This window comes from Hibiscus syriacus, unplaced genomic scaffold (genome assembly GCF_006381635.1).
Source record: "Hibiscus syriacus cultivar Baekdansim isolate YM2019G1 unplaced genomic scaffold, ASM638163v2 tig00110483_pilon, whole genome shotgun sequence".
Taxonomy (NCBI): Eukaryota; Viridiplantae; Streptophyta; class Magnoliopsida; order Malvales; family Malvaceae; genus Hibiscus; species Hibiscus syriacus.
This window is the reverse complement of record NW_024062759.1, coordinates 2,180,429-2,192,421: the sequence shown is the minus strand read 5'-3', so window position 1 is coordinate 2,192,421 and position 11,993 is coordinate 2,180,429. Positions and strand designations below refer to the sequence as shown.

General features: G+C 35.0%; 1 protein-coding gene across 1 annotated transcript; it reads left to right on the top strand.

Annotated features, from left to right (window-relative positions):
- Nucleotides 1-2,049: 2,049 nt before the first annotated feature.
- LOC120129251 (zinc finger protein JAGGED-like) lies at nucleotides 2,050-4,200 on the top strand. Its single transcript, XM_039146807.1, has 5 exons — nucleotides 2,050-2,066; nucleotides 3,112-3,203; nucleotides 3,416-3,538; nucleotides 3,664-3,765; nucleotides 3,800-4,200. The coding sequence occupies exons 1-5, from the start codon at nucleotides 2,050-2,052 to the stop codon at nucleotides 4,198-4,200; spliced, it is 735 nt and encodes a 244-aa protein (XP_039002738.1).
- The last annotated feature ends 7,793 nt before the right edge of the window (nucleotides 4,201-11,993 follow it).

Here is an 11,993-nt window from a genome sequence, read left to right as displayed (position 1 = left end):
TTGAGGGAAACAATAATTCCGTTAAGTGTAGTACTCAACTGGGCCTACTTAATGTTGGGCCTGGGCCCTTTATCGAAATGTATGGCAAAGTGGAGTTAATCACAAAAATGTTGTATCATCTTTCTGAACCGTAATCTTCTCATTCATTTGTTTCTCTCTTTCATTCTTGTTTTGTTTTCTGTCATCGTTGTCGTTAATAGTCCACAGATAATCGAAGCTTCTTTGACAGTAGCTACAACAAAGTCTTATACTATAACGTGTTTTGTTAGACAACTTACAAGGTTAATTGTAGTCACGATAAATGTCAAAGAGGTTACTGAAATATTGGGAAAAATTAATATTTGTCGTAGTTACAGAAAAAGTGGTCCAAGTTTATGAAAAATGAAATCTTTGCACGAACCAAGCTACCATTAGAGGTTTCGGGTTCAAACATCGATAACTACATAGTATCTGAGCGTTCATTGTTAAATGATCGAGAATATTTAAACAGATATTACCATTTGTAATAACTCTGGATTAATAAAAAAAATCTTCAGTCCACGAAAAACTTGGGCAAAAGCAAACACGAATGGCGCAATGTGCAGGGATGGACCTAGGCGTCCTAAAAATTTAAAATTATCATATAATTTAGATTTTATCTATGTATTTTTATTGAAAATTTGTTTTCTATCCCTAGAATTTTATAAGTTTAAATTCACCTCCCTGAAATTTTATAAGTTCAAGTTCTCCCCCTAACATAAAATCATGTTTCCATCCCTCGCAATGCGTGTATCCGACTGAACAGCTGCAGCGGCTGGCGTTCATAAGTACATCATTAGGCATATAACTCGTATAAAAACACTATCGAACATACCACGTATAATGTAAACGTATATAACACATATCAAGTAAGTTGCAGCAACACCTGTGGTAAATCAAGTCTCACGGCTTAGAAAAGTGTTGCTTGATTTGAATTTAATGCAATAAGTAGACGTGCAGAAGGAAGGATCCACTGAATTAAAGTACTGCAAGATTGATCTTCAACTAGCAATACATGTTTACCAAAGCTTTTCCCAGGACCAAATTTGGGTTTCTTAGAGAAATGCTAGGAATTTGCAACAACTGAAGCAAGGAGTGTAAAAAAAATGCCTCAGCTTTGTTTTTCATTTTATACAAACCTATATACAATAAACTAGTGTGTTAGCTCTTATGTTGGGTTTAATAAATTGTGAATTATGTAAAATAAGGATTAAATTTATTATTTTTTAATTTCGGATGCCAAAGATAAGATTAAAATGCTATATGAAAAAGTTCAAGTTAATATATTTAATTATTTTTTTGGATAAGTTGTTTTCATTATCCAAACCTGCGAGCTGGTACAGGTATACAAACGTACAGATTCATGCTAGCAGTGTCCTTGCTGGAACGGGGAAAAAACAAAGCAATACGAAGCATCACAAATTAGGGTGCTAGAATTACGAAATTTTGATCACTAAACTTTAAAAGTGTATCAATTTTGTCACCAAACTTTTAAATTATTTATTTTTATAGTATACTTTTTTTTTTCTGTGGCTAACAACCAATAGCTACTTGTCCGTGGTTGTTTTCACTCATCTTTCTTTTCTTAAGATCAAGGTCAAAACATTCGTATTTCACTCATCTTTCTTTTCTTATGATAGATTTTCAAAGAAACTCAAAATCAATGAAATTAAACAAAAAAATCCACCATTTTTAGAGGTTTGAGGACTTTCTTAAATTTGAGAGGTTTGGAATGTTTGTTCAAAAGATTGAACGGTGATAAGCATTATCTCGAGAAGATGAAAAACATACCTCAAAACTAGCCTCATCTAAATATTAGCATGTTGAACCTTTAAATATATTTTCGTCGATTTTAAGTGAATTTCGGGAAAAATCAATCATAGAAGAAGAAAGGGGAGTGAAATGTGAACGTTTTGAAAACATATATGCTCATTATATGACCACAACCTTCCAAAATATCCTTTCTAGATTATTTTCTGAACTTAGTTGAATGATTCAATGGTGAAATAGATGATGTTCTCTTTAGAGGATATGGATTCAAGAGCTGTGTTTGTAGAATGAAATTGCTTTACTTTTTCAATAAAATTATTAATAAGCAAAGAAAGAAACATAAAATTAAGAAAACAAAACACAATAACTTTAAGATCTTTACATTGAAGGAAAGAGGAGCAGGATCAAACAGCAAGGGAGTTCCAAAGAATAAAACAAGACATTTTCTTTTTCTGGGCTTCAGTCGATATCCAAACTTAGATCACAAAAACCCTGATAATGAGATATTGATAGTTACAGTTCCATGTTCCATGGCAAAGCTCAGGGGTACAATGATGCCCTCAACTTACACGGGGACCAACCCTTTCCCACTTTTAGCAGCATGCAGCTGCCCACGTCTCCCAAATTACGACTAATGAGCAGATCCCAGCTTAAATCTAGGGCTACCTTGAAACCATGTCCTCAACATTTCTTGTTCAATCTCTTTTGCTTAACATTTCTTGAAAGCGGTCTAGCGGTAGAAAAGAATCATTTTCTCTCTAGAAATCTCGAATTCCAATAGTTACATTTGTAGGATATACCTACATTTATTAATAACTAAGAGAAATTATGATCATACGTAATCACTAGCAATCCCTTTTATGGTAAATCCTATTAGTAACCTCTCTAACTATTTTAGGCGCCATCATTGTTTCATGAAACTAGTTTGTAGTGCAACAGACCCCCTCTCTGTAGGGCTCTCTCTTCACTTCCAATAAACCCCAATCCTTCGAGTCCTCACCTTTAAAGTCACGAGACCCACTGTCGCCCTTATTGTTCTTTCAATTTATGAGGGAACTGATAGAGAACTTTAAAAAAAACTCTCCTTTTTTTTCCCACACACCTTCACTCAAACTAGCCCCCCTTTATATTGTGCAGCAGTCTCAAACTGAAGTCTTGTAATCTTCGGAAGCTTTAGTTGTCTTCAATCTCATAGATTGTTCACCTCATATTTTCCTGTCTTCCTCTGTCGGTGCCATGTAGGTCTTCCCATAACCCACACTTTTCTTATCTTCTCCTCTTATCTTTCTATCTGTCTATCAATTTATCTATTTCGTGCTGCAGGAGACCCGAGAGAAACCCATTAGATCTCAACAACTTGCCCGACGATTACACAAGGGATGGTAAACTGGTCTTTGAAGAAGGCTCCTCCTCTGGTATATTCATATTTCTCTTTGTAGGATAGACTAGCTGTGTTTGATAAGCTTAAAAAGGCCATCATAAGTTTATTTTGATGCTTTAAGTAGAGATTTTTATCGTTACACGGATTGGGTATGTTAGATACTTAGATTAGGGTTGGGGACCTTGGAGTTTAGGTCCAAGAATGAACACATCAAAGTTGCTTTAATAGGTGGGTGTATGAAAACAGGCTCTCGGAAAAAGAAAAAGGATGGAAAAGAAGAGTGTGGGAAAGTCTATGAATGTAGGTTTTGTTGCCTAAAGTTCTGCAAATCTCAAGCTCTTGGGGGACACATGAACCGCCATCGCCAAGGCAAGTCATTTCACTTGTTTATTTCCACTTTTTATGTTTCTTTTTGTTGGTTTGCTGAATTTCTTGGCTGGTTTTCCGTGTTTGATGACTGCTTTTGATTTGATTTGCGTTTGTTTTTGGGTCAGAGAGAGAGACAGAGACACTGAACCGAGCACGCCAGCTGGTCTTCAATAACGATAACTTGACCACCCAAGGGCATCTAGAGTATGCTCCTTCAACATTCCATCACTGCTTTTTTTACTCACTTCTTTGATCATACGACTGAGCAAAAAAAATGTTCCAATCATTGCAGCTTTAGATCAGTTTATCCACCAAGAATGTTCCCCGGTTCTTCATCAACGCTCATCCCACCACCACCACCGCAACCATATTTACACTCCATTGACGATTACTATGTAGGGCATGTCCTCGGTTCATCCCAATATCCTCAGCAAAACTTAAACTACATTGGTCCACATGACCCTAACTACACTTGCATCGGTGCTCCAGTCGGATTCGGGCCTAGTCCAAGTTGCGGCGGCGCCACCGACTTCGGCGGAAGAGACTTATCAACGAGCAGACAGGAGGAGGGGCTGAATTGGGTTAGGAGCTATGCAGGAGGAAGTACACAGCATCGCCTGGAGAATCCTTCAGCGATGACTCGATTTCAGGACGGATTTTAAAGATTGTTCTATCTTTTTCTTCTAAAAAAAACTTTTGATTATGTTCATGATTCTATGAAGTATATTAACTGGTTTGACACGGCACCCAGAGAGAGAAAGAGAGAGAGATTCAACAAACTGACAAATGGGGTCATGCATGGAAGGAGAGAAGGGAAAAGTTTTTGGTTTATGTACAGGGATTGGGGGCAGCTTTTTGTAGCTTTGGACACTCTCAGCTAGTTTGGCTTGGAGGGTAGTGGCCATTGGAGGGGGTAGTGTACCCCAAGCCAAACTGTGAGAAATGGGGACAAGTTAGATATGAACAGAAAGTTTCTTTTATTGCATGGCAAATGAATTTTGTTTTCTTTTCCCTGTTTTCTTCTTGTTATGTTATATGTAATGCTTTTCGACTTTATCTGTGCTTTATTTCCTTGTTGCACTCATGATGATCCGAGCTGGTGGAGTGGGATCTTCTTGATATTTGGGATCAATATGGGCAATGACCTACACAGAAATGGATAAAAATAAAACACTTCATTTAATTAACCCTTTTATTTGCTGAGAGTTTGCTGACCACAAACAATCAAATCTGTATAGAAAAAGTCTGATATTCAGCACTGAATTTCTTTTTTCTCATCTACCTTAAGATATTAGTTCATTAAATGATAGGGTAAAGTACAAATGATTCCCGACTAAGGGGGTGTTTATTAATTTTCTTAACTATTAAAAATTATAAAATGATCCTAAATTATAGAATATTAATTTGTTGAGTCTCAAAACCATTAAAAGTTATAAAATGATCACGAAATATTGGTGAACATTTGAATTAGATGTTAACATATTGACTAGGATATGATAAAATAAGATCCTAAGATCATTTGAGTTGTATTTTATGGATCTACTATTCGTTTACATTATGTCGTCGAGTCAGTGCTTGAAACATTATACCAACGAGACAATGCTTAAAAGTAAAGAAGGTGTCAGTAGACATCATTAAAATATGATTTTTATTATAATCTAATGAACATGTTAACGTCCAACTCAGACGACTGTTAATTTTTTAACGGAAGATGATGAGTTCGGAAAATATGAATAGTCAGATGACTATTTTGTAACTTTTTATAGTCATTTGAGTAAAAAAGAATACCCTATGCTGAAAATGATTACGAAAATGTGGAAGTACTTTGCAATTAGTTTCTTGGGCAGATGAAAGAAAGCCCAAATTTAAAAGGGTAGCGTTTGAGGCTATCGTGGTTGGAGAATCAATTTAAGCTCAAACAAAATAGTACCCAGCAAGAAATTTTATATGCAACTCGAGCATATATATTGCGATTGATTGGGGGGATTCTGATATTGGATAAATCTGATAATCTAGTTCACACATATTATCTCTCATTTTTGAGAAATTTTCAAATGCCCGTCAATACAGTTGGGGATAACAATATTAACATTCTTATACCGTAAGACATGCAAGGCGTCATTAATCGTAAATGACACTAATACAACGAAAATTGATGGATGTATGATGTTGCTACAATCATGAGCTTAACATAGACTTTCATTTATAACACCGATTAGTCGAACCGCGATTGACTTTCCTCTTGTCGGGAGATAATATTTCTATAATTTAATTTTAAATTTTAATTAAAATTTATTTATTGTGATTAAAAATAATTAACGAATAATTTTTTTATTTATATTCAGATGAAGCATAAAATAGAAAGAACAGTGTTGGACTTTCATGTTTCGCAAATATGTGTGAGGACCATTGTACCTTGTGATGACCCAAGCATCATGTCTCTGAATTTTCGAGACTCTGATTTTCCACTTGCACTCTGGGTCATATTTAACACACTTCGTATATATGATTTTCTGGTTGGACTCTGTAACTTGGAAATCAACATGACATTTGATGGAATACTCTTTAATCACCAATGTAGCTTCATTTTTTCCTCTAAATTGCATCCCAACTGAAAATTCATCCAAATTTTCAAATAATTTAGCCATGTGGTATGGAGTTAAATGTGGAATGTCTGGGCATTCAGGTGCCATCATCGCATTATAATCTATCTCAAACATATGAGGGATATGTTGATATGATGTCAGAACTTCATCCATGGCCAAATCAGGTGCACCACCACCGTAGAAATTGTCATTGTCTTTCAAAATGGGTTCCTAGGTTTCTTCATCTTCGTTGGAATCATCATGTATTTCTCTCCATCGATTTTCAGAATCAACATCAAACATAAAACTATTTATCCCTATACTCTACTGTCGAAAATATCCCACCGACTTCATTTACACTTTCCAATAGCACAATAAAATTGTTTATCGATCTGTATGTCGGTTCCTCAAGCTCACTTCCGAAAATAATTGAGTTCAATTTCTAGTCACATTTCTTGATGATCCAGGAACATTGAATATGTTACGCACCTCAATAAATAACTCAATAATTACAATATTTATGGACTCATGTAAACCAATCATGGTTCCAATATCATCATATTCTTCAACTGATACTGCATTACATCTAACTGGATTGAGACATATCATAAATATGTACCTCATACCATCAACTGTAGCTCGAATTTTTCTTTTTTATCATATCACTACAACAAAATAGAGTTTTAGCGGCGTTTTTTTAGTTCTATAGCGGCGTTTTTAAGCGCCGTTAAAAGCACTCGCGGCGTTTGCAAAAGCGCCGCAAGAAGCGTCGGCTATACCAGCGCCGCTAATGTTAGCGGCGTTTGTAAAATAAAAACGCCGCAAAAAGTCAAGATCTATAGCGGCGTTTGTTTTAAAAACGCCGCAAAAGGTCAGATCTATTGCGGCATTTCTGGATACAAACGCCGCAAAAGGATGAGATCTATAGCGGCGTTTTTTGAGCAAACGCCGCAAAAGGTCAGATCTATAGCGGCATTTTTGTAACAAACGCCGCAAAAGGACAGATCTATAGAGGCGTTTTTGGATACAAACGCCGTAAAAGGTCATATCTATAGCGGCGTGTTTTGATACAAACGCCGCAAAAAGTCAGATCTATAGCAGCATTTTTGGATACAAACGCCGATAATCACCATTCTTTAGCTAAGATTAATTGATATTGATAAATAACAACAACCATAAATTTTAGTAACAAAATAAATTAAAATTTATAAACATTAAAATTAAATGTAATGTAGTTTGACATTGTTCTAGAGAACAATAACATCACTTGTAAAACCTTTAGATATTTCATAAACATTCTACATTTTCTTTACAGACTTGAGAGAAACAATTTTATTGAAGCTGCTATTTACAGACTTACACTCCTGCAATACGGGGCTGGAATAAGATCTATCCAGTTTGAAAGCGTTCCTTTGACAGAGTAAACCGGCCCACAGCTGGAACCTCCAGTGATGCTCGAGTATCTTTCGACAGTTTGGTTTTATAATCAATAGCCTCACCGTCCAAATGTGATGCTTTAAGCAAAATAGGAACCTAAAAGCCACATGATGATTACCAGAAACAAGTTATGTGGTCAAAACTCTTTTGCTTGAAAGATCATCCACAACAAGCGGAACATAAAATCCCTCACAGCCAGATAGCATATCACAAAATCTTTTCTGATTGGATGCCTCCAACTGATAGTCACATTCACGAGACAATTCTTCTTTAGCCACCTACAAGAATTCAAAAGCATAAACATGCAACTTGTTGAACTAAAATACAGGACTAAGCACCCATTTTGAGGAGGCATGGAAAAGTATGACAAGAACCAGTTTAAAGGTGTGGGAATAAAGATCAGACAATGCAAGGGAAAGATTCTCAACTATATCTGTAAATTTCCATCAAACTGACATTGGAAGCCCAATTATTTACTTAATATAGTCTCTTAGAAACTTAATAATGCAAGATGCATAAGTGCATACCTTCATTGCTTTGTCAAGATACAGTAATTTCAGTGCCACCCCAAGAATAGGCGTCAGTTGAGTCAGTCCACGAGGTTCAAAAATTAATGGGACTAAAATGAAATCAGAACCAGCATATATCTGTAAAAAAAGAATCACATGAACAATCAAAATAAACCACGCTCATTGATGGAAAACAGACTTTAAGAGTGCACACCAAGTGAGAAAGTGGCTCATTATAAGTCAATCGAAGGCGAGCACGATCCCCGTGAGATGAATGTAGCTTGTTGGCCAAATTTATAAAATCATTTTGGATGCAAGGATCTGGAGCTGAGCCAAGCAGTACAACCTGTTGCAGAAAAAAAAGTTCCATCATTTGCTTAAGAAGATGCTTTAAGTAGAAGAAATACACAACCAAGGAAATTCCCACAAGTTGTTTATACAATCATTCCAAACATATCAAACGTTGTGTTTATGCAAGAAGCTGTGGTGCATGTTAATCACATTAATGTTGCTACAGAGGAAGTCCGGGCTCTTATAAACCTCATAGTGTATGATTCTATATGAGCTCAAACAGGGGGAAGGGGAGGGGTAACATGTCTGTTGCGTTCTAAGGTACTCAAAATTTTAGGTACATACGGTTGTAGCTTTGTCTGCATATTCTAAGGTGATATCCTGCCAAGGGTTAAGCGCACTTAATGACTTGTAAGGCCTACAGATTCAAACAAAAAAATTGAGCTGCCATGCATGGTACGTTTAAATATTAAAGCCAGATCTATAGGATGAATCGTAAACTCACAGGGTGAATTCCACCTTGTTCTAGAAACTCGAGGGCGGCGTGGCAAAAGAAACCAAACCTCTGTGCATCGTTTCCACAACCATAAACACTCCCTTTCAAGAAGAATCTGCAAGCAACCGTACAAGAGAGGAATCTTAAGATTATAATTTGTTTAACACAATGAAACATTTTGATTCTACAATTTTGTGGCGTTTTCTATGTAAACGCCGCTATATGTTTAAAATTAGTGGCGTTTACTCCCAAAACGCCGCTAAAAATGCCGTTGTAGAACAATTTTAATGTAGTATATGCTTCATTTCTACAAATGTGATGTCCCTTTTGACCATCATATTTATAGTTCTTTCAGATTGAAAAACGACTTCAACCTCATTTTCCATAATATGTCCATTATAATAGGCAATCATGAAAAAATTATTGCTCATATTCTTTACAAATTAAAGAAATTTAATTTAGAATAAAATATACAAGCATATATATTATGATAAAAATGACTAATCGTAAAATACTTCAAATAAAAATTCTTCACACTTACTAATCATATTTATAGTTCTTTCAGATTGAAAAACAACTCCGACCTCATTTTCCATAATATGTCCATTATAATGGACAATCATGAAAAAAAAATATTGCTCATATCTTTACAAATAAAAAAAAGATTAATTTAGAATAAAATATACATGTACATATATTATGATAAAAATTAATATCCGTAAAATATTCAAATAAAAATTATTCACACTTAGTTGATCATTTCTTCTAACAACTTTATTTGGACAAAAATCTTTCGATCACTCTTCCTCTATGAATTGTTTCCTCTGTCAATTGCTCTCCCTTTCAAGCTCCTACGTTTTTTTTTTTTTGGTTATAACTCATTCACAAACAATTGCTCCTTCATTCATATAGCTATATAGGCGAGAAATTTTTTTATGTTAAAATTGTATTGTATCTAATCTGCATGAATCAAATCTTATCAAACGAGCCTTAATCCTACTCCCTTGCTCGCCTAGTCTGCTCCCGTGCCCTGCTCGTCTACTATGCTTTCTTGCCTTGATGACACAGGAAACATATTTTCTTCTCTACCCTAACATACATACATACATACATACATATAAAAGTTCATGTATTATTGCTGCCATGCATGTTTCGGGAGTATGGGAGCAGGGTTGAGAGACGCACAGGAAAAATGAATGGAGGTGGGAGACACATTGTACGCATGATGTCTGTCCTTGAGCGCATGGACCACGTTGTGACTCCACCTTGGTCAAATGAACCATCGTGCGACTCCCGGTTCATTGTAGCATTCGTTCCATTTGAAGAAATAATCCCACATTTTAGTCCATTTATACAATTGGGGAAGTGAAAAAATCTATAGTTTTTGTGAATTGCAGAATGATTTCGTTCCATGAGCTTGAATTCAAAGTCCGTCATTACGAACTGGATATGTACATAAGACTCTTCTGTACACTTGACTAAATGCAGTGCTAGGATATGTGAGAACTGCATTTTAACAGTGGTAAATGAGTTTTATCCAGAAGTTGGATTTGAATTTTGGAATTAAGTATATCATATATGCAGATTATGTCCGCATCACTCGATAATTGATCTCGGAAAATTTATTAGTAATGTTAGTTATTGCCTATTCGCATGTCTGCTGCAGTTTTTGATAGGATGATTATCTTTTCTCCTTCTGGGCTGAGCCCTTCTGTAATCTTACTCATGTTCTTTCTGGAAACCAGAGCGGAGACATATTTGTTGTTAAGGTGAGGATTTCCGATTCCTCAGCTATATGGCTCGACAAAAACTATCGTCCTGCTCGTATACCTCCAGAGTTAAGATCAAAATTTGTTCAATTCCTTCGCCATAAGGAATCTGATTGAATCGTTGCTGAACTTGAGAGATCCCTTCGTGAATGAAGAATATGATTTTTGATCGGAAACCAATTCGAGTTGGTATTTCATAAACAACTTTAGTTAAAAAATTTAGTCTGTCATTGCAGAATAATAGCAAGAAAGGAAAGGATTCATATCTATTAAAATTAGTCACTGCATTGCATACCTTCAGTGTGTTATGTCTAATGCATAAACCATTACTTTGTAGATATTAAAGGAAAAATCCCAAGTTGATTCTAGAAAGACAAAATTGTATGCTTCTCAACATGACTATACGATATAAAAATACGCTAGAATAAGATTAGAGTGGGATTTAATTTATTTAGTATTTTTTATATCTATATTTTAAATTTATAACTATTTATTATAGCAAGGTCATCAATTCTTAGGATTACGATAACTTATACCAAATATTTACCGGTACAAGACTTAATTTTAAATTTATTGAATATTTTCTTTTAAATATAATTATTCTAAAATCTATGAGATTTTGAGTTTAAATCCAATCGAGATGAGGGCACATGAGATCACGTGATTTGATTTTCTTAAGATTAAAAAAATTAGTTGATCCTTACTCTCTTATGTAATGGGTAAGGGGAGGTAAGATAGCAGACTGTCCCAACGCCAGATTGAGAGCAACTTTCATGGGAGACCTCCAAATTATGAATTACCCACATGTTTAATTTTCTTAAGATTAAAAATATCTCGAAACATAACACAGGTTTGATTCGAGACAAAGTTTTGATATTAAAATTACCATATTTTTGTTCAAATTTAATTACAAAGTACTTATAATTTTTTTAGAAAGTTTGTTTAAACTTGAATGAAATTAGACAAAGATTATTAAAATTTTATTGAACACATCGACCAGACACCACAAATTTTCTTTTCTACAATTTATTAATTTATATTAGGCAGGGCAAGGGAAGAGGAATCTACGTACACTTGCAAATAATTTGTAATTGTTTGAGCCCGAACCTTTTAGAGGCCAAGATCACTCAGTTCAAACATTTGATTTCATATAATAATTATTTTGCCACTATAGCTATGGCTTCACCAGCTGCCATTAAATATTTGATTTTATATAAAAAAAATAGAGAAAAACCAGTTTAAAAAGTATTTAAAAGAAAGCGACGGAATTATAAAGAAATTAGGCAGAAAATTGGATCATTTCAATTGGACCATCAATCAACTACTACTCTTGTTCCTGCCAAAGGAAACCCATACATAAACGCCACT